The 21,011-nt window shown below is 47.8% G+C and overlaps 6 protein-coding genes across 8 annotated transcripts; 2 read left to right on the top strand and 4 right to left on the bottom strand.

Annotated features, from left to right (window-relative positions):
* Window positions 1-61: 61 nt before the first annotated feature.
* Window positions 62-628, top strand: LOC112342718 (pathogenesis-related protein 5-like). The gene has a single exon (XM_024664945.1). It carries the CDS (start codon window positions 62-64, stop codon window positions 626-628), a length of 567 nt encoding a protein of 188 aa, XP_024520713.1.
* A 7,195-nt stretch (window positions 629-7,823) lies between these two features.
* On the top strand, window positions 7,824-8,644 carry LOC112342717 (pathogenesis-related protein 5-like). The gene is made up of 2 exons (XM_024664944.1): window positions 7,824-8,386; window positions 8,497-8,644. Exons 1-2 carry the CDS (start codon window positions 7,824-7,826, stop codon window positions 8,642-8,644), a joined length of 711 nt encoding a protein of 236 aa, XP_024520712.1.
* Window positions 8,645-10,847: 2,203 nt separating this feature from the next.
* LOC112342716 (pentatricopeptide repeat-containing protein At4g02750-like) lies at window positions 10,848-13,733 on the bottom strand. The gene is made up of 3 exons (XM_024664943.1): window positions 13,468-13,733; window positions 12,752-12,849; window positions 10,848-12,472 (listed from the first exon to the last, which is right to left on the bottom strand). The coding sequence occupies exons 1-3, from the start codon at window positions 13,731-13,733 to the stop codon at window positions 10,848-10,850; spliced, it is 1,989 nt and encodes a 662-aa protein (XP_024520711.1).
* Window positions 13,734-13,804: 71 nt separating this feature from the next.
* On the bottom strand, window positions 13,805-16,380 carry LOC9635117 (xylose isomerase). The gene is made up of 18 exons (XM_002991136.2): window positions 16,211-16,380; window positions 16,074-16,163; window positions 15,934-16,008; window positions 15,736-15,865; window positions 15,594-15,685; window positions 15,413-15,543; window positions 15,302-15,356; window positions 15,143-15,244; window positions 15,036-15,087; window positions 14,937-14,982; window positions 14,829-14,884; window positions 14,720-14,771; window positions 14,591-14,670; window positions 14,466-14,536; window positions 14,370-14,410; window positions 14,204-14,303; window positions 14,081-14,152; window positions 13,805-14,026 (listed from the first exon to the last, which is right to left on the bottom strand). The coding sequence occupies exons 1-18, from the start codon at window positions 16,355-16,357 to the stop codon at window positions 13,913-13,915; spliced, it is 1,506 nt and encodes a 501-aa protein (XP_002991182.2). The 5' UTR covers window positions 16,358-16,380; the 3' UTR covers window positions 13,805-13,912.
* Window positions 15,596-18,550, bottom strand: LOC9635116 (alkaline phosphatase D). Of its 2 annotated transcripts, XM_024664905.1 has the most exons (10): window positions 18,170-18,550; window positions 17,855-18,082; window positions 17,683-17,804; window positions 17,569-17,629; window positions 17,372-17,512; window positions 17,202-17,309; window positions 16,926-17,145; window positions 16,605-16,859; window positions 16,483-16,552; window positions 15,596-15,685 (listed from the first exon to the last, which is right to left on the bottom strand). In XM_024664905.1, the coding sequence occupies exons 1-10, from the start codon at window positions 18,383-18,385 to the stop codon at window positions 15,670-15,672; spliced, it is 1,437 nt and encodes a 478-aa protein (XP_024520673.1). In that variant the 5' UTR covers window positions 18,386-18,550; the 3' UTR covers window positions 15,596-15,669. The 2 variants fall into 2 exon arrangements, with proteins under 2 accessions (XP_024520673.1, XP_002991181.1); XM_002991135.2 differs by lacking the exon at window positions 15,596-15,685 and having other exon boundaries at window positions 16,364-16,552.
* LOC9635115 (nucleobase-ascorbate transporter 2) lies at window positions 18,322-20,954 on the bottom strand. 2 transcript variants are annotated; one of them, XM_002991134.2, is made up of 13 exons: window positions 20,766-20,954; window positions 20,599-20,696; window positions 20,358-20,534; window positions 20,202-20,302; window positions 20,015-20,150; window positions 19,774-19,964; window positions 19,623-19,719; window positions 19,480-19,566; window positions 19,361-19,419; window positions 19,211-19,302; window positions 18,918-19,156; window positions 18,638-18,865; window positions 18,322-18,574 (listed from the first exon to the last, which is right to left on the bottom strand). In XM_002991134.2, exons 1-12 carry the CDS (start codon window positions 20,875-20,877, stop codon window positions 18,650-18,652), a joined length of 1,605 nt encoding a protein of 534 aa, XP_002991180.1. In that variant the 5' UTR covers window positions 20,878-20,954; the 3' UTR covers window positions 18,322-18,574; window positions 18,638-18,649. The 2 variants fall into 2 exon arrangements, with proteins under 2 accessions (XP_002991180.1, XP_024520672.1); XM_024664904.1 differs by having other exon boundaries at window positions 20,015-20,302.
* Window positions 20,955-21,011: the final 57 nt, after the last annotated feature.

Below are 21,011 nucleotides of genomic sequence, written 5' to 3'. Positions count from 1 at the left end.
TCTAGACTATATAAATCCTCAAAGAAACTCACAGAAATATATTACAGCATACACAGTTCCAATGGCAAGCTCTACTGCCATCCTAGTTGCTCTTGTTGCTCTAGGCCATTGTTTTGCAGCAATCCCACTCGCAGCAGCCACTTCCTTCAACGTTGTCAATAGCTGCGGAGGCTCGCAGAACATTGTCGTCCGCGAGAACCCCGGCCCCTCGATCGGAACCTCCGGATTCACTCTCGCCCCCGGACAATCTCGCGCACTGAGTCCTCCGGATCTCTGGGGGGGAAACATCGGCACTGGAACTCCTGGCCTCCTGGCCGAGTTCTCTATCAACAGCAACAGCAACAATGACTTCTACGACATCAGCGCCGTGGATGGCTTCTTCATCGGCACTGGGATGAGCATCACTGGATCTGGCAGGGGACTGACTTGCCGAGCGGAGGCTTCGACTTGTCCTCCCGAGAACACGAATGGGAATGTTTGTACCAGTCCCAACCGCGACGATCCAAACTCCCAGTATGCACAGAACGTCCGTGCCTCATGCCCGGATGCTTATAGCTGGTCTGGTGACAACACCAAGACTTTTGCCACTGGAACCGGAGGAACTTTCACCATTACGTTCTGCCCGTGAGCGATGGTGTTATTCAATCACTTTATAAACGATTATAAATAAATTCTAGTCCTTATTGAGCAAAAATCTTGTCACGCGTTCCAATTCCAACTCGCGAGATCGATACGTTAGCGCAGCGGCATCTGGATCCACCCCGGCCACCTCCGTACCACACCTATCGCCCTCCGTATCATTCCATCTACAAACCCCATCATCCACAAACGTCCCATGCAGCCGTAGTGGGCGTCACGCCGTGGTCGCGACCATGGTCGCGGGGAATGGATCAGGGCGCCAGGAGCGTGGCCCAGGCGATGGGATTCAGAGCTTCTCCGCGCGGGAGCTCTGCAGCCCCGAGCTCTAGTGTTCATCAACCCCGGGAATCCCACTGGACAGTGCTTGTCCGTGAGCGCGGGCAAATGCTGTGCAGTCCAGGATACGACGTCGCGCTCCGGCATCAATGCGAAGAGCTCCAGCGATGATTCAGCGGCTGTGAGCATCAGGTTCCAAGAGAGCTGGTTGCGGGGGATCTTGGCGAACAGCGCCTGGGCTTCTTCCAGATTCTTTCCGGACAGGGTGTAGGCGGCCGGCATTGCGTTCCAGGACAAAGAATTCCACTGCGGCATCCTCTCGAAGATCTCTCGGGCTTCTTCCAGATCTCCAAAGCGCGCGATGCTGGAAAGAATCGCGTTCCAGGAGGCCAGGCTCTGCTCCGCCATCTGGGCGAAGAGGCTCCTGGCCTGGCACGGATCGCCTCGCTGTGAATACGCATCGATCATCGCGGTTCGAGAAACAGGTTCCTCACCGGCATGGGATCGAAGAGCTCTCTCGCGAGTTCCAGGTCGCCGCACAAGATCCATGCATTGAGCATCGCGATCCAGGAGATCAAAATTTCTCTCCGGCATCCGCTCAAACACGAGTTGGGCATCGCCTCTAGTCGCGTGAGCCGATAGCAGCGCGATGCCGTGCTTGGGCATTGCGTGGAAAATCTCGAGCAGAGCATCAAGATCGCTAGAAATTCCACCCAGTAGCGTGATCCACGAAACCAGATCCCACTGCGGCATCGCACGAAAGATCACCAGAGAAATCGCAAAGTGGGCATTTGCGGCGAGTATTATTCCACGCCACCAAAGTTTTGGCTTCCGTAATCTCAAACAGCTGATTACCCCGAGCTAAACCACATGCAACGATTATCGCTATCAAGGAAACAGCATTCCACGCGGGCATAGCACCAAGAAAAATCTTTGCCTCGTCTAGATGCCCGTGCTTGGAATATGCGCACACACATGGCAGTCCACGAGACTAGATTCTTTGCTTGCATGGCATCGAAAATTCCTGTGGCATCTGGGAAACATCCGGCCCGAGCATATACCGAAAGCATCGCATTCCAGCTAGCCATCAAATATCCTCCTCGAATCTCCCAGATGCCCAGAATTGGCAATTGATGCACGATCACACACAATTGGATCCTCCCATTGCAACCAATTCTGCTACTCTGACCAGCAGCACCGCCTCTCATCGATCATTAACACCAAAAGCACCAAGTAGACTTCTATGTCTGAAGGATCAGACTGAATATACCCGGACAGCCGGCTAGGGTTAACAGTATGGAGGAGATTGTAGAGTTCATTGAAGACATAGATGGGGCAGAAGGTTGCGAGTTTTACCTTAACGATGGTAGAGTGGCAGTAAATGATGTTCTCCAGGAGTTCTCGGCTGTCTTTATCAGTGTGAAGCGCTATGAGCAAGGGAGGGTCAGGTGGAGACGTCTACAGGCAGGGGAAGACGGCCTGAGCAGGTCTACGTATGTGCCTGGATCTTCTCATACTATTCGGGCAACAAAGGCTCCTACACGTACGTAGCATTTTGGTGTGTATTTGGTGCCTGGGATGTGCTCGTTCTGCTGGAATCTTGGTCTCTTAGGAGTCTGCTTTGATCGTTTCTTCTGTTTTTGCCTCCTCGCATGGGCTATTCGCGCTGTTTTGTGCTTGCCCCGCTGGCTATTGCCGAGTACTGACAAGTTTATATTTCTGTTTCAGAGGCCCCGCCGATAACCCTTCAAGCTGCGCCAGGTAAGCACTTGCTGAGCAAAACCACGACTTGGCTGCAACTTGGCGTTTTACTTGTCGTGGTGCTAGTGCGGCTATAGCTGGGGCTATGGTGTCTGTGTGATTGTGATCGGCTGTTGCCTTTGTTGGTGGCTGTCGACATGGCGTCTTGTGTAGCTTGTAGAACGTGTTACCTGGGTTCTCGGCATCTGTGGCATCATGGTCTCTTCGTATGGTTTTCTGCTTAATGTGTTGGTGTATACTGTGGCTATCGTTTTTGGCGTCTTTTACTTTTTGCTTCTACTACTGACAAGTTTGTGTTGTAGTGTCGAGGTTGCTGGATGTATACACGAAACAACTGGAGGATGCAAGGGTTTTTCACGGAATGCCGGCGAGGAGGGTGCCAGGCTACAAGTTGCCTCTTGTGGACAACGGTGGGCAGCCGTGTTTACAGACGGACTTCGGAGATTATTTTACTTTGGTCGGAAGGGAGGAGATGATTCAGCATCTTATGGCTGCCACTGCACGGGTCTTTGCAACTTTCATGAACAAGACTTCCAGTGCCTCAGATTTCGAACGAAAAGAGTTCATGTTGATGGTCATCGGATTCCCCGGAGCAGGCAAAACAACTGTCGGGACATGTCTCTCAGCTCTTCTCAGAGAAGCGTGGGAGAGGGACACAAAAACAGGGACTATAGATGCCATTCTCGAGGACCAGCTAGGTTACAGTGGGCTTGCCACTCAGTTCAAGGAAATGGTGAACAACGTGCTGGAGACTGGCAAAGATCTTAGTATGTACCATTCGGTTGAAACGACCATGGCGGGGGGTGCACTTCTGCTCGAGAACGGCCTGGAAGGCGCACAGGTTTTGGCGCTTCGGTCCTTGCATGCAGCCCTTTGTCCAATGAATACGACTGCATATGCTGATTTTCTCAAGGAGTTGGATGACATGTTTCCGGGCCTGAGGAATGTGCTGACTTTCGGAGATGTGATCGACTTCATTCGAACCGGTCTTAAGGTTCCTGCCGACAAGCGAATTTTTCTATCTTGGTTTTTCGATGAAGTCAACAAGGCCCGACCTCAGCGAGGTCTCCCAGCTGCATCGTCCTGGATTCATGAAGCTTTCTCGGCCTACGTTCGACATATCAAAAGTAACCGAGGTGGCATGACGTTTCCTGTACTTCAAGTAGCAACGACCCGATTTTCTGGGGCCACAATGCGTTACACAGAGAAGGTAACAAGTATTTTTATACCTATTAGGCCTCTGAAGGAGGAGGAGGTGGTAGACGTAACGACGATCTTCCTTTCAAGACTAGGAAATACTCTCGGCATGGAGAAGCCATTTGAGTTGAAGGACGGACTAAGGAAGCTGATAAAGTTATCAGGAGGGAATCCTCGCATGCTTAATCACCTTTTGAGAGGGTTGATGCCTGAGCACCCTCATCTTGAAGCTTCGAAGTTCTACGAAAAGGTTTCTTCCGTTCTTTTTTGTCCTTTTTCTTGATGAGAAAACTGTATGCTTGTTACAGGTGAATCAAGATCTCAGCCAAACCGATCTCCGTGATACAATAAGGAACGCGTGGAGTACTATCAAACGCGGTTATTATTTTCACTACCTTGTGGACAAGAGGTATTTGTTGGTGCTACGAGCTCTTTATGTTGCGCTGTTGGGGACCCTGATCAGTCGGGAGGACCTAGTTTGGCCAGGTAGTAGATACAAAGATAAGTGGGGATTTTTAGAGTCTTGCGGTTTAGTTGGACTCTTACGCAACGAGGTACTTTTCTGATATTTCAGAAGTTTATGTGAGTGCTTATGTGGTGTTACTGTACAGGAGCCGCCACCCAATAAGCAGATAAAATTATCGAAACAGGAAGACGTGAGGAATGGAATGCGCTCGTTTTCCATCATGTTCTCTCCACTCCTTATTTACCATCTTATCGAGAACTTACATGTGGCGGAGCTGAAACATTTATGGCCTCCTATACTGGATTCTGTTAAGGAGGTATCAGACCTTATGTGCATTGTCTTCATGATATACATGGGTAAGCTTTTTCATGATCACGAGAAGAAGGAGACAGTATTTGAGTTCACACTCAAAGACATCCTCCCCTTCAATTTCGTCCTTCCTGCAAATATGCAAGCTTTGAAGTTCCAGTTGCCAGCTGGTGCAACGTTTGGACCTCCAAAACGTCAGCCCCATCAGATACATACAGCAGACGTATTTCAGGCCTTTCTAAGAGAGGACAGGCAGCATTTTTATTGGGTTGGCAACCACGGACCTGATAGCTTCATCCATCTGCAGCTGGTGGATCTTGAGAACAAGCTGCAGGACTTTTTTTTATTTATTGAGAGCAAACGCACGGACGTTTATGAAGGACAGCAAGCCAGGTGGGAAGAAGACTTTCTGAAGAAGATATGGACGATAGAGCAATGGATGGCAGGTACTTAGTTTTTATTTGTCGGTTGGTTTATTGTGTGTCGTTTCAGATGGCAATTACGCCATGGTTCTTATGACCGATCAACCATTGTATAACGTGATTTCCAAAGTCAAAAGTTCCAACAGGATGGTTGTGCCAGAGGCTGATGGAGGTCAATACGTGTATCCACAGCAGAGTCCATTTGGTAAGTAATTGATGCTTTTCTTTTTGTTTTTATTAGTTTTTATGATTTGTGTAGGCTTATTAAGCGCTGTGAGGGACACACCGATGCTAGCTGCTGCAAGTTGCAGTTGGCAAGGAAAGCAAACAAGAGGAAGTTTTGATCCGGACTACAAACCCAGTGATGAGGATGATGAGAGTAGTGATGAGGATGAGTGCAGTGATGACGATGCTAGTTCCTTGTGGTGCGGATGAGAATCTTTAGGACTCCATTCCCTGTGCTTTGTGGCCCTGGCTAGGCCCTGGCTCGTAATGGATCAGAAAGCTACCGCTTAACTTAATACCTTTTTGCTAAAAAGCCTTTTATCCCCATCAATCTAATTTTGACTTAATGGGCAGTGGCCACGGTGATCGCCGACCGCAGCCTAGGCATGGCGCTCGGGCTGAATATGGTGGATCAACAAATAAAGAAACGAGCGGCAATCTCCTCTCACTGAAACACTAAGTGTATATTAGAAGTGGAAGGGAAAAGAGTCAAATTTCTACCATCACCCCCTGGCCCTAGCATGGAGTTCACATATCAACGCTTGTATTCAACTTCATCAAATGATCAAAGCCTTTACATGGGTGTTATATGGAGTTATAGAACACCATTTCAGCTAGCTCTTGCTTCCCAGACGCGAGTCGCTAATTGTAAGGCGTTTCCACAAGAGCACCCAAAGATCGTAAAGATGTTCTCGTCGCATGTCTCGTACAAAGCTCTCCTTAAATACATCCATATAATGACAATTTGTTACTTGAGATGGTTGACGAGCCAATGTCAAGGGTTTATGTCGACGTGGTCAAAGATCACACTTTAGTGTTGTCCATTATAAAAGAAGCTTTGGAAAGATGTTGCATCCAACGCCAAATGTGCTTGAGATGTACAGCGAACTGCCCGGAAGGGAAAAACCTTGTCACTTGGGGCTTGAAACGGGGCCTCATGCTGGACGGTGAAACGCTAGCTACTGAGGCATATGACTTGTTCTTGGATGCGAGCACAATAAGCTACCGAGAGTACTTTGCTAAGGAGGCATCCCGCTGCAGATACTTACCAGGCGTTCTGCAAACTGGTAGACGAGAAGCTGTGCAAATGAAAACTGCTGCGAAACGGTGACGATTACAATAGAGAAGGTACTTTCATCCTTGAGAGGGATCTGCCAGGTAAGTATTGAAATGAAGATTTAAAATTGCGATAACATTCTTTACACATGACAGTAGAAATGTTTAAACAAGCCTTCACATAGATATTGCCTTACATACATTAGAACACCATCTCAACTAGCTCTTGATGCCTTGATGGATGCTTCTTTTGGTGGTGTCATTCTAGCGATGCCAAGTTTCGGTCCAGAATTTGTGACGCTCCATCGAAAGACGAGGCTGTTTCCAGTGAAGACGAGGCCGGGGAAGTTCGAGGGAGGCTCACTTACAAGGATAATGGAAAGAAAGCTGGCGTGTCTGAGAACGTTGAATTCAAAGATCTGGGAGGAAGAGCAGCTGAAGAAAGGGGTTGGAAAGAGAGTTGAGAATCCTTCCAACAGAGGCGTTCCACTCTTGTCTGGATGTATTGCATCCGACATTTACAATGGATTAGCAGGCAGAGTCAACCATGCTTGCCTTGCAGCAACAGGAATCTCACGCAAAGACGCAGTCACTCCGTGAAGCAGAACTTAACTTCTTCTGCTGCCAGTATCACGGTGCTAGAAGAAAAGTTCCGGGAAGTACATACTTTTGTGTCTACAAGTTTACACAGGTGTGTTTTCCTCTCTTTTTTTTCGTGCATATGTTTACCTAAGCTGCTTCTCAGGCCAAAAGTCCGTTGATTGAGCACACATGCAAAAGCCCCATGGGATAGATGATCCCATGTTTATCAGCTTTTATTTAATAGTGTTCTTGTATTGATTCTTTGGAAGACCTTGAGAGATTCCTCCATGCAGCCATAATTGCCTTTGCTAGTAATCAAGACTAATCCAACTGCAGTGCCAAGATTTTCTAGATCGCCATGGATTAACCAAGCCCGGCAAAGCAGATTTAGCTTTGAAGTAAACTGCGGAGCTAAATAAGGTTTGAGATTCACTTTTTTTTTTAAAATGCAGGGGGACAGGAAAACTATGTATATTCATGGCATCATGGGGCAAGTATTAAGTTCATCAAAATTTAAGTTTTTTTATTTGAACTTATCCTTTAATCAGATGTGCTTTGATTATGAATTCAACGCTTTATGAATCAAATAATAGTATCCACAGAAAACAATCCCGAATGTGAGACTAGGAGTTATTGAGCTGGCACTAGTTCACAAAGTTCGGCATTCTTGACTCAATATTCAAAGCACGTTTCTGCAAAAACTCAAGGCATGAACATGATTTTCAAAGTCTTGTGAAGAAAAGGTTTTTTTTGCTTGGAAAACTCTCGCTATTCACGGGTGGTATTCCTTTGCGTGTGGTCAACAAACTCTTTCACCTTCACTAATTTCTCTAGACTATATAAATCCTCAAAGAAACTCACAGAAATATATTACAGCATACACAGTTCCAATGGCAAGCTCTACTGCCATCCTAGTTGCTCTTGTTGCTCTAAGCCATTGTTTTGCAGCAATCCCACTCGCAGCAGCCACTTCCTTCAACGTTGTCAATAGCTGCGGAGGCTCGCAGAACATTGTCGTCCGCGAGAACCCCGGCCCCTCGATCGGAACCTCCGGATTCACTCTCGCCCCCGGAGAATCTCGCTCACTGAGTCCTCCGGATCTCTGGGGGGGAAACATCGGCACTGGAACTCCTGGCCTCCTGGCCGAGTTCTCTATCAACAGCAACAGCAACAATGACTTCTACGACATCAGCGCCGTGGATGGCTTCTTCATCGGCACTGGGATGAGCATCACTGGATCTGGCAGGGGTCTGACTTGCCGAGCAGAGGCTTCGACTTGTCCTCCCGAGAACACGAATGGGAATGTTTGTACCAGTCCCAACCGCGACGATCCAAACTCCCAGTATGCACAGAACGTCCGTGCCTCATGCCCGGATGCTTATAGCTGGTCTGGTGACAACACCAAGACTTTTGCCACTGGAACCGGAGGAACTTTCACCATTACGTTCTGCCCGTGAGCGATGGTGTTATTCAATCACTTTATAAATGATTATAAATAAATTCTATAGCAAAAATGTTGTCACGCGTTTATTCAGATCGATACGTTAGCTTGGTCGTACGCAGCGGCATCACCTGGATCCATCCCAATCGCAAGCCCAGCCACCTCCGTACCACACCTATCGCCCTCCGTATCGTTCCATCTACAAGCCCCATGGCGGGGACCATGTACCGCGCGTCATCCACAAACGTCCCATGCAGCCGTAGTGGATGATGAGAGAGGAAGAGTGATGAGAATCTCTACGACTCCATTCCCTGTGCTTTCTGGCCCTGGCTAGGCCAACTGTAATCACTTCCCTGGATCAGAAAGCTACTTTTTGCTAAAAAAACCTTTCATCGCCATCAATCCATTAATTTTGACTTACATGGGTGATCGCGGGCATGGCGCTCGCGCTGGCGGCCTGGCCATGGAGCTGGCGCTCTGGCCATGGAGCTGGCGCTGGATGCGGCCTAGCCATGGAGTTGAACATGGTGGATCAACAAATAAAGAAACGAGCGGCAATCTTCTCACTGAAGTGAGATTTGAACATCTCTTATGGAAGTGGAAGTTAAAAGAGTCAAATTTCCCATCATCCCCTGTCCCTAGCATGGAGTTCACATATCAACGCTTGACTTCATCAAATGATCAAAGCCTTTACATAGATATTCGGGTGTTATGTGGCGTTATAGAACACCATTTCAGCTAGCTCTTGCTTCCCAGACGCGAGGCGCTAATTGTAAGGCGTTTCCAAAAGAGCACCCAAAGATGCTGCAGATGGGAAAGGTGTTCTCGTCGCATGTCTCATCCAGCAACGACAAAGTGTTCCTTAAATACATCCATACAATGACAATTTGTTGCTTGAGATGGTTAACGAGCCAATGTCATCTCGACGTGGTCAAAGATCACACTTTAGTGTTGTCCATATAAAAGAAACTTTGGAAAGGGAGGTGATGTTGCATCCAACGCCAAAAATGTGCTTGAGATGTACAACGAACTGCCCGGAAGGGAAAAACCTCGTCACTTCGGGCTTGAAACGGGGCCTCATGCTGGACGGTGAAACGCTAGCTACTGAGGCATATGACTTGTTCTTCGATGCGAGCACAATAAGCCGAGAGTACTTTGCTAAGGAGGCATCCCGCTGCAGATACTTACCAGGCGTTCTGTAAACTGGTAGACGAGAAGCTGTGCAAATTGATGGTGAGAAAACTGCTGCGAAACGGTGAGAGAAGGTACTTTCATCCTTGAGAGGGATCTGCCAGGTAAGTATTGAAATGAAGATTTAAAATTGCCATAACATTCTTTACACATGACAGTAAAAATGTTTAAACAAGCCTTCACATAGATATCGCCTTACATACATTAGAACACCATCTCAACTAGCTCTTGATTCCCAGACGCGGATAGTGGCTCTCAGGGCCTCTTTCTCCAGCCTTCAACTCTAAGCTCCCCCGACTAGCACACCAAAAGCAATTTGTAAATGAAACATCGTAAAAAGCTTTAGTGTACCTCAACGAAAGCAGAGTCAAAGCTTGCATATCGCTCTTTCACGATACTTGGAAGAGTACCCTCCTGAAAGAAAATTCTTGCCCCTGAGAAATGGCACAAATCAAGGAATTTTACCTCAAGGATTTTGGCTGCATTGCGAAGCCCGCGTGCCATTGCGTCCATGCCAGCGATATGAGAGATGAACAAGTCCTCCACGTCTGTAGTTTCCCTTCTCCTGAAACACGACACACATAGTGAGCACGAATTGGTAGGAATGGTTCTAAATTATGTACAGTTTGGCATCGAAGTTGAATCCACCAGGAGCAAGACCGCCCTACACGAAGACAAACGAACAGGAACGCATGAGTTACGGTCAGGCGAAGAAACATGTCTTTGAGTGACTTGCATTCTGAAGCACTACTTCTGTGGTTTCCACAATATCCATCGGTCGGTATCCTTTCCTGAAAGAAAATCTCTTAAGCACTGCATGTAATGAAGTAGCGGAAAGACGTATCAATGTTTTCCAGTTCATCAATGATTCGAGAAACTTCTAGTTATGATAGCAGCTACATGTGTCCCGCAAGCGTTGGTTGCATTCAGAAAGTCGTCTGGGTGGGAAAGGTCGGCACTGGACTGGCCGAGGTTTCCATCAACAACAATAGCAACAAGGACTTCTATGACATCACCACTTCTTCATCGGCACTCACTGGATCTCGGATGCTGGAACTTGTCCTCCCCAGAACAGGAATGGGAATACTTGCGCCAGTTCGATCCAGCACCAAGACTTCTGGAGCCGGAGGAACTTTCACCATTTACGTTCTGCCCGTGAGGATGATATCAATCAATCACTTTGGTTAATAAATAAAACGCTGGTCGTGTTGAGCAAAAACTATGATCTCAATCAATCACTTTGCAGTTAATCTGGTCTGGTAACACGTTCCATATACAAGATCTATACGCTATTATACTCATACACACTTGCTACCAGGTCGTAGGCAGCGGCGTCACCTGGATCCACCCCCATCGCAAGCCCGGCCACGTCCGTACCACACCGATCACCCTCCGTGCCACTCCACCTACAAGCCCCAAGCAGGCACCGCCAATCCAGCGCGTCCACGTGGCAAGGCATGGCGGCGACAATGTGCCGCGCGTCATCCACACGTCCCGCGCGGCCCATCAAGTCCACCATACAGCCGTAGTGCTGCCGGCCGGGCGTCACGCCGTGGTCTCGGACCATGGCAGCGAAATATGACGTGGCAAGCTCCAGCGCGCCACGGTGGACGCACGCCGCCAGCACCGACGCGAAGCACGCGGGCGTGGGTGCGTGGATCATGGCCATCTCGTGGAAGGCGGGGAATGGATCGGTGGTGGAGAGCGCGGCCAGGAGGGCGGCCCAGGAGATGGGATTGGGGCTGGGGATTTGCGCGAAGAGCTTCTCCGCGTGGGAGCTGTGGCCGGCGCGGGCAAATGCGGTGAGAATCGCCGTCCAGGACACGACGTCGCGCTCCGGCATCGATGCGAAGATCTCCAGCGATGACTCCAGCGGCTGGCTCTCGGCGGTGAGCATCAGGTTCCAGGAGAGCTGGTTCTTGCGAGGGATCTTGGCGAACAGCGCCCAGGCTTCTTCCAGATTCTTTCCGGACAGGGTGTAGGCGGCCAGCATTGCGTTCCACGAGGAAGAATTCCATTCCGGCATCCTCTCGAAGATCTCTCCCGCCTCTTCCAGATCTCCAAACCGGGCGATGCCGGAGAGGATCGCGTTCCAGGAGGCCAGGCTCTGCTCCGGCATCTGGGCGAAGAGGCTCCTGGCCTGGCACGGATCTCCTCTCTGCGAATACGCATCGATGATCGCGGTCCAAGAAACAAGGTTCCTCTCCGGCATGCGATCAAAGAGCTCTCTCGCGAGTTCCAGGTCGCCGCACAAGATCCATGCATTGAGCATCGCGGTCCAGGAGATCAAATTCCTCTCTGGCATCCTCTCAAACACGAGCTGGGTATCGCCAATCCTGCCTCTAGTCCCGTAAGCCGATAGCAGCGCATTCCAGCACACGATGTCGTGCTCGGGCATTGCGTAGAAAATCTCGAGCAGAGCATCAATATCGCTGGAAATTCCACCCAGGAGCGTGATCCAGGACACCAGATCCCACTGCGGCATCGCATGAAAGATCGCCAGAGAAGTCGCAAATTGCCCGTTTTGAGCATTTGCGGCGAGAATCACATTCCATGACACCAAAGTCTTCTCTTCCATCATCTCAAACATCTGCTTACTCTCGTTTAAGTTTCCAGCTAAACCACAAGCAGCGATTATCGCTGTCCATGATACCGCATTCCACGCGGGCATGGCACCAAGGAGAATCTTTGCCTCGTCTAGATGCCCGTGCTTGGAATATGCGCACACCATGGCAGTCCACGAGACTAGATTCTTCGCCTGCATGGCATCAAAGATTCCTCTCGCATCTGAGATACATCCGGCACGGGCATATGCCGAAAGCATCGCATTCCAGCACACCACGTCTGGCTCCCCAATGCCATCAAATATCCTCTTAGCATCTCCCAGATGCCCGGAGTTGGCAGCTGCTGTTAAAAGTGATGTTTGGGAATATAAGCTCATCAAGAGTTGGACTTTGAGAATATTCTCTGCTTCTTTTCTTTTTCACCGTTGATTTTACTAAAAACTCTCGAATGTTCTGCTAAAGAATGAGAGCGTGGAGTTGGATGAAACGCTGTGTTACGGGCTCTCCAAACTTTACAGATCAAAAGGAGATGTATAGCGATGTAAAGCAAACGCGGGATGGAGCTCTTCGAGAACTTTCTATGCAGTGATCTTGCTAGGAAGGATGACAAGCTTATTAAAACTTGAGGAGCGCCCAAGTTTCGCCAGAGAAATCGCATTTGCCGGGAGCATTACATTCCACGACACCAAATTCTTTTCTTCCATTTTCTCAAACAGCTGCCTACTTCCATTTAAATCCCCAGATGAACCATGCAGCGATCATTCGGGCATAGAAGGTTTGCCTCATCCAGATGCCCGTGCTGGAATTACCATGGCAGTCCACGAGACGAGATTCTTTCTTTGCATGGCATCAAATAGTCCTCATATGTCCCAATTTTTTTTTAAAAATTAATAAACCGGTTGACGCACTGTTGAAAGGCCCAACTCTACACAAAAGGAAGGAGCTGTTTAGCGATGAGTTGATCAGCGTGATTCTGGACAGGGTGCCAACGCAAGGCATTTTAAGAATGGACATGTCCGGATTGCCTTGTCGTTGCTGGACGAGACATAGAACACCTTCACCATGGTTGTTTCATATTGACGTATTGAAAGCAGTGGACATGATGAAGACTCTAGGCCTCCTTGGACATTTCTTCAAGGTACGAGGGAAGGCTCGGTAGCTTATTGTCTCGCATCCAAGAACAAGTCACAGTCTTTTCATCGTCCAGGGCCCGTTTCAAGCCCGAAGTGACAAGGTTTTTCCCTTTTGGGCTCAGTTTTGCCGTTGGATACAATGGACACAACACCATTCTTTCATACCCCTTGACATTGGCTCATATGAGCCAACCATCTCAAGCACCAAAGAGACTGTCTTCTTCCATCCGGAAGCAATTTGCTAGACCAAACATCTTTCAAATCCAGCCTGATTTCCACACCTTTAGCTCTGGCCTCCTTCCAAACCTCGTTCATAAAACCCATCTCCCCAGTCAGACAAGAAGAAGCTGTTCTACGAAGTAATTGAGGAGCACCAAAATAGCGTGCTCCAGGAAGAGGTCTACAGGAAACTAATCTCTGTGCTTCCATACAGCTCCAGGCCCCCGCTGCAGATATATACCTTGGAGACATTCTGTAACCTGGTAAAGAAGATTGATGGTTGCGATACGGTGACGATTACAATAGAGAAGCTACTTTCATCCTTGAGAGGTAAAAGACATTTTGTGATAACATTCTTTACAAGTTCATGTAATCAAGCCTTTACATAGATATCACATCGTTATATGGAGTATGGAGTTATCTCATGCTGGTTATATGGAGTTATAGAACACCATCTCAGCTAGCTCTTGCTTCCCAGACGCAGGTAGTGGCTCCTCCATTCTCAGGGCCTCCTGCTCCAGCTCTTCAAATCCGAGCTCCCCAGACTAGCACACCAAAAGCAATTGGTAAATGAAACGTCGTAGAAAGCTTTAGTGTACCTCAATGGAAGCTCCCAAAGCAGAGTCAAAGCTTGCATATCGCTCTTTCACGATACTTGGAAGAGTACCCTCCTGAAAAAAAATTCTTGCCCGTGAGAAATGCCACAAATGAAGCAATTTTACCTCAAGGATTTTGGCTGCATTGCGAAGCCCGCGTGCCATTGCGTCCATGCCAGCGATATGAGAGATGAACAAGTCTTCCACGTCTGTACTTTCCCTTCTCCTGAAAAACAACACACAACACACAAGTGAGCACGAATCGGTAGGAATGGTTTCTAAATACACGCACAGTTTGGCATCGAAGTTGAATCCACCAGGAGCAAGACCTCCCTACAAGCAAAAGATGATACGGTCAGGCGAAGAAACATGTTTTTGAGTGACTTACATTCTGAAGCACTGAAAGCATCACTTGCGTGGTTTCTGCAATATCCATCAGGAACTGGTCGGTATCCCATCCTGAAAAACAATCTCTTCAGTACTGCGTGAAAAGAAGAAGCGGAAAAAACGTACCTGTTTGAGCGTCACCAGTGTTGGCGTCAATGTTTCCCAAAACTCCATTGATTCGAGAAACTTCCAGTTCATGATAGCAGCTGCATTCCACGAGTATCAGTACAAACAATAAACTTTCGGCTGTCTTACCTGTGACCCGCAAGCGTTGCGTGGTTGCATTCAATGTTCAGCTTGAAGTCGTCTGCGCCGTAGGAATAGAGTTAGTTGGATCTACAGGGAAAACCACAAGCTAGCTTACCCTTCAATCCATATTTTTGCAAGAATCCAATCGCAGTTGCAGCATCCCAATCATATCTACATAAACAAACGTTAAGTAAGGTGCATTAAGTTTAAAGCAAGCCCGTACTGATGCTTCGTGGGTTCCTGAGGCTTTGGTTCAATGAGAAGCACGCCTGCCATATGAAAAAAATGTCTCAGTACCAAGCAGTCAGCGTGAGATGCTTACCGTCAAATTCGATCTTCTTCTTGTACTCAGCGGCTGATTTCAAAAATTGTCCCTGCAAAGCCAAGAGTTATAGCTGCCGAAGTTGAAAAGAACAAAGGAATTATTACCAGGTGATTGAGCTCCCTCTCAAGGTCTGTGTTCAAGAGAGACTGATATCCTTCCCGGCCACCCCAGAACACGTAATTCTCCCCACCAAGCTCTTTCGTAGCCTGAAAGCAGAAAGCTCAGACATCATGAATCAAAGTAAAGCAAAACATGTAACATACCTCCATAGCCTTCTTGACTTGAGCGGCTGCATAAGCATAAATCCTAGCGTCGGGACTACCAGGGGAAGAAACAATTATAATAGGAAAGCGAGCAACAAGAAAATCTAATACCTGGTGGCCGCGCCATGCATGTATCTTGGGTGCTTGAAAAGCTGCGCGGTTCCCCAGAGAGGCCTGATGTCTGTGCCTTCCTGTAGCTGCTTAGCTAAAGCAACAACTTTGTCGAGGTTGGCATTTGATTCCTGAAACACCAAGCTTTGTCAATCAATGAAAAAACTTCGAGCCAGCAAACCTCCAGAGTCCGGCCCTCTGGCGCAATATCTCTATCGTGGAAGCACCATCGGTTAAGGCCAAGCTTTTTCAGGAACTCAAAGTTTGCCCGCACTGGAGACAAGAACAAGATAAACACCAAACCGAACGCAAAGCACACGTACTTCTTGTGAAGGCCATCTCGAGCGAGTCCGTTCCATCATCCCAAGGCCACTGCTTCGTCGGAGATCCAAAAGGATCACTACCATCCCCTCGGAATGTATGCCAGAAGGCGACACTGAACCTCAGCCAGTCCTACACAGATAAAGGAAAGCAAAAAGGATTTTTTGTCGAGCGCATGGATGGAATGAAGTGGCTTCTACCTTCATCTTCTTGCCATAGATCTCTTCCTCCGGATTGTACCACTTGAAAGCAAGTGGGTTCTTGCTAGAGGGTCCCTGAAATTCCCATCCGAGCGCGTTTAGAAAAGGTATTGAGATGAGAAACACGAGAAATCCCAGACCTCGTACTCTATCTTCGAGATGTTGGGGAAAAACTCGACTTCCCCTTCCTGGAACCCGGAACCACATGTTTGATCTGCGACTCGCTTCTCCTGGAGCCCCGATATCAGTACACAAAAGATAGAAGGGAGGAGTGTACCTGTGTAGCAAGCGTCGACCCCAGGCACAAAAGCGCCACAAAGGACGCCAGGCAGATGCTCCTCCTTCCCATTCTCATCACAAGCTCTGATACCACGAACCCTTGTGATTGTAGCACCATTTTATAGGCCCTGCTCATCTCTATCATTTCGGATGCTATTAAAAACTATCTGAGTAAGATAGTACTTTATCCTTAAACAAGTGTTATCCCCTTTGTGGATTAAAAATAGAACAAAAGTATAAACTCTACGTACTTTTAACTTTCACTCGGACTTCTTGTGAAGCTTGCTGCTTCCCACTCTCACCAGACAGTAAAGGGAAACAGAAACAGCCAGTATGATCACTGCACATTTTGCTTGTGTCAGAACGAGAAGCGAGCAAACAAGGGAACTTACCAGTGAAGAGAGAGTAAACGACGGCAGCCAGTCGGTATCTCAGGTACCAGGGAAGGTCGACTTCCCGTGTACAGTGCCTCTGGATCTTCTTCCTTAGCCGCTTGAAGTTTCTCTCTGCTCCATCTTGTGCCTGGAGTTTCGAGAGCGGGATGATCTCCTTGAGCGCAGGCCGTCCAAACACGTCTCTGATCTCCGCGACAATTTTGACATTGTCCTCGGTCCAGTCGATGAGGAAAGTTCCGAAGTTCTGTTTGCCTGGAGTGACGAAGGTTTGCAAAATTCTCAAGACATGAGTAGAAGAGAAGAGAGACTGATACGAACCATAAACGCAAGAGCTGTATCGGCACCATTGATTGTATACCCTCATACTAGTTGGCATTAGCCAGGCAGAGAACCTTGCTAGCGGAGCAAGCTTAGACTGCTCCACTGCCTGTGTAAGGCCACTCGATGTCACATCATAAAGCGGGTAGCTGATACCACAGTCGTACCTAGTGATTTCCCCAAAGTGCACATCCCCACTGATAAAGACAACACCACTTGCCTGTGCATGGAGAGAGCTGGATGTCAAAATCCCAAAGCCTCAGCATCCAGACTTACATTCGAGCGTGCAATTACATCAAAAAGTCGTTCTTGCTCTTTTGGAAAGTGCGACCATGCTTCCACGTGAAAGAAAGGTCGCACAGTCGAAGAAAAGTTGCCCAACACCTTTACAAGCGCAAACAGATCAATCCCACGTATGTAGCATGATAATAGCAGAAGATACTCACTTGAATGGACGAAGCTATGATATTGATTTGCGCATCGGTCTCGGTCAGTTCTTTCTCCAGAAACGTCCACTGCTTTTCTCCCAGCACCGTCCCGTCGCTGAAAATCGGATCTCTGTGGTACCTTGTATCTAGAAGAATAACCTGCTTGTAAATGCTACTTTCAGGAGCTCAAAACGATAACGAAGCTTCGATCATACCTTAATTCTCTTTCCTAAAGGACCATAAGAGTAAGACGTATAGACCCCCTCCTGGGACCATCTAGACAAAGCGAAAAAACAGATGAATAATAGAAAAATTACGCGCTTGCCTACCTGGGGCTGTCCAAAGGCTCGTCCAAATTCTCCAGCATTAACTTTTGGCTCTCCCTCTTGCCTTCAAACTCCTTTCCAGCGTCATTGAGGCCATAATCATGGTCATCCCAAGTTCCTATAATCTGTCCAAGAGCAATGTGCTATAAACAAGCCAGAAAAATCACGAACCAACCTGTGTAGTTGCTCTCAATCTCTTGTACTCGGGAACGCTCTTCCCTTTCCGATACTTCTCCGCCATTTCTTCAAGCGACACAGGAGAGAAGCGGGGGATGTTCTTCCAAGGCCCAGCGGTGCGTTCCTTTCCAAACACCCGAGTCGGCCGCTTGTTATCCGCGTAAATGTTGTCTCCAAGCCAGATAAACACCTCGGGCTTGAAATCCAGCACAGCCGACCATATCGGCTGGAAAACAAAAAACAAAAGAATATGGATCAGTAAACACACACACACACACACACACACACACACACAAAAATAGTTTTTTTTAACCTGAGGAACGTCCTGATGAGCACACGAACCAAAAGCAATCCTGGATACAACAGGAAGCTCCGCCCCTCCAATGCGAGAAAAGAGGAAGAGAAGAAGAACATAAAAGAGACTAGCTAGCATTCCCATGCTCACAGTGGGCAGAGACGACCAGCTTGGTAGAAAGAAGAGATCGGTATTGTACCTCATTCTAGACATCGGCTTCCGGGAATTCTCCATCCACTGGAAGGCGCATCGCAAACCCTAACCCTATCCTCTAACTGCAGCACACACAGAGCTCTTTAGTTCTTGGGCGACGAAGAGGAAGCACCTGGCTTCCATGGAGGGGTATATTCGTCGGCTACGTGGCGGGAATCCAACCAAAGTCGCGCCTTTATCATTATAGGCACACCAGTGGTTGCCACGTCCCTGCACAGGAAAAGTTTAGCCAGCAGCGTCCTTGAAAAGAATATAGTATACCAATGTTCTTGCCTGGATTTTTTTTCAAGCTTGCGGGAAGTAATCGTTGAGGTTTAGTGGCAGCTTGTAAAACTCTTCGCTCCTCACGTCGTCTCCAAAGTTGTAGAACTTGCTCCACCAATTCACGCCGCGGTTCTTTGCATTTGGCGCTCCAATGTCGAGCGTGTTGTCGAGGAGAACCGCCACCATCAGAGTTACTGCGGCATTGGAGGAGAACGTAACGTTGAGAGCATCGTCAAACTGCAAAGAGAGGTAGAGATTTTGGTGAGGACAGCTGAGGTTTTTATCGTACCCAGTTGGCTCCACTGTGCACGGGACCGTGGCCTGCGGAATCGGCGAACTCTCGAAAGTACTGCGGAACTGACAGTCCCAGGAACAGCGAGAATCCCAGGATGAAGAGATTCCTCCGGGAGCTTAAGTTTGCAAATTGGAGAAAGGTGAAACCGGTCGAAGCTAACACCCCGGCCAGAATGCAATAGACCGCTGCAAACAGTGGCACGGGGATTGAAGCAAGGATGGCACCAAATTTACCTGAAAAACAAGAGAGAATACGTTATGATTTTTTGATTGGTTTCTGCAGCTCACCGAAAACCGAGAAGAAGATCATCAAGATAGCTGATAGTTGAACTATTCTTCGGCTTCCAACCCTTGTTAGGCCAATCAAACCTGCATTCTCCCTACAAAACCACAGAAGTGAAAACTGCAGATTTGATAACAAAAAAGGTTCAAACTTACACTAAAGCTGTACAACCAGTTGCAGTCCCGAACATGCCACAGAGCATGATTCCAATTCCCTTTCATATTTATAAAACGGTCAACCTTCATCAGAGAACAAAAGATTGAGTGACACGAACCTGCCAGCCTATTCCACGGCTCAAAACATGAGACGGTGGAGGCGTCGCCCCCGAAAGTCTCGATAGACCATAAAAAGTTCCCGTAGACTGCGTGAAGAACGTACGAAGTTCCTCTCGTGAATAAAAACCAAAATACTCCTCACCTCAACAAGAGAAACAAGCACCGCGGCCATCATCCCGAACACATGACTTGCACTGAACGTTGGAGTTCCCCATTGCAAAGGATACGGAACCCTGACCCTGCATTATATGTTTAAAGCTGTAAGGTGTCTAAGAACGTTCAAAACGATTTACCATGGAGCTGAGCTGATGAGATTAGCACGGTCCGTTCGACAGTGCATCTGCCCCAAGGGGCTTGAATGTCGATAAGCTCCACTCAGTGTAAGAACTTGCGCGTAGGCCCAGATTAAGGCCATAGAAAAGATAATCGGAAAACGCTCAAACACTGGTATTCCTTGAGGCCGCAGCTTCACCGATTTCAAGTACTGTGGAGCAAACGCATTGTGAGGTGAGAAAAAAAAAGTTGATAACATACTTGTGAAAGGATGAGTATCAATGCCAGCTGAGGAAGTCCAATTTGCACGCATTTTCCAACCCCGGGAAATCCATACTCGTAAATTCCTAGAGCAGTCATCATAATAACAGGAGCTATTGTCATGGGGCACATAAACCTGGTCGAGTTCGTTACAACAAACGAAAGAAGAAAATCTTTCAAAACTGACCTTGAAAATACACCCCACACTCCACTAAATCCCAGAGCTATTTGAATGCTGGAAGCGCAAATAAGAGCACCTTGAATTGCACGTATGGTTTGAAGAAATCTCTACAACGTAAACATTCAAATCCAATCACCAAAGAAAGAAACAAACACAAAGTACCTCCTCGGAATCATAGATGCTAAGCAGTTTCGGGGAATTGATAATTGTCAGCGTCGGAATCATAAAGGCGTAGGATCCTCCAATCACTGCCGGGAGCCTCGTCCCAAAGAAAGTCTGACCGAGCGTAGTCAGGCCGCTGACGAAGAGCAACGCTTGAATAACTAGAGTCCTGTGTCGCTGGAGAAAAAAGAAACAAAACAGTGCAGCGTGTCAGCCTTGAGAACAAAAATGCTCCACTTACATCGTCGCCTCCGATTGCGTCGACCATGATACTTGGAATTACTACAGTCGTTCCGAGCATCGTGAGGTAGTGTTGAAAAGCCAGAAACGATGTTTCGACTAGAAAAAGAAGATAAAACTACTGTCAGCAGGAACAAGAACCAAATGAAATGCAAAATTCATACGAACCCCACGGAGGACTGTCATTGACGCAGTACTCCAGTTCTGGTTGCTGATCTTCGACAGGATGCTGGAAATCATTCTTCGCTGGAACGCTCACACTTAGAACTGTGGTTGCCATTTCTTGCTGCTGTTTCAAGAACACCGAAGAAACCAGTCTTTTTTACATACAGGCTGAGAATCTGGAATATGTCCCCTTGTCTTTTGTCAGCTTCGGTCTATGATGACGAGATCTGTAAGATATGGATTTCTCGA

This window comes from Selaginella moellendorffii, unplaced genomic scaffold, assembly GCF_000143415.4.
Source record: "Selaginella moellendorffii unplaced genomic scaffold, v1.0 SELMOscaffold_116, whole genome shotgun sequence".
Classification (NCBI taxonomy): Eukaryota; Viridiplantae; Streptophyta; class Lycopodiopsida; order Selaginellales; family Selaginellaceae; genus Selaginella; species Selaginella moellendorffii.
The sequence above is the reverse complement of the archived record's forward strand: the minus strand, read 5'-3'. Positions and strand labels throughout refer to the sequence as shown.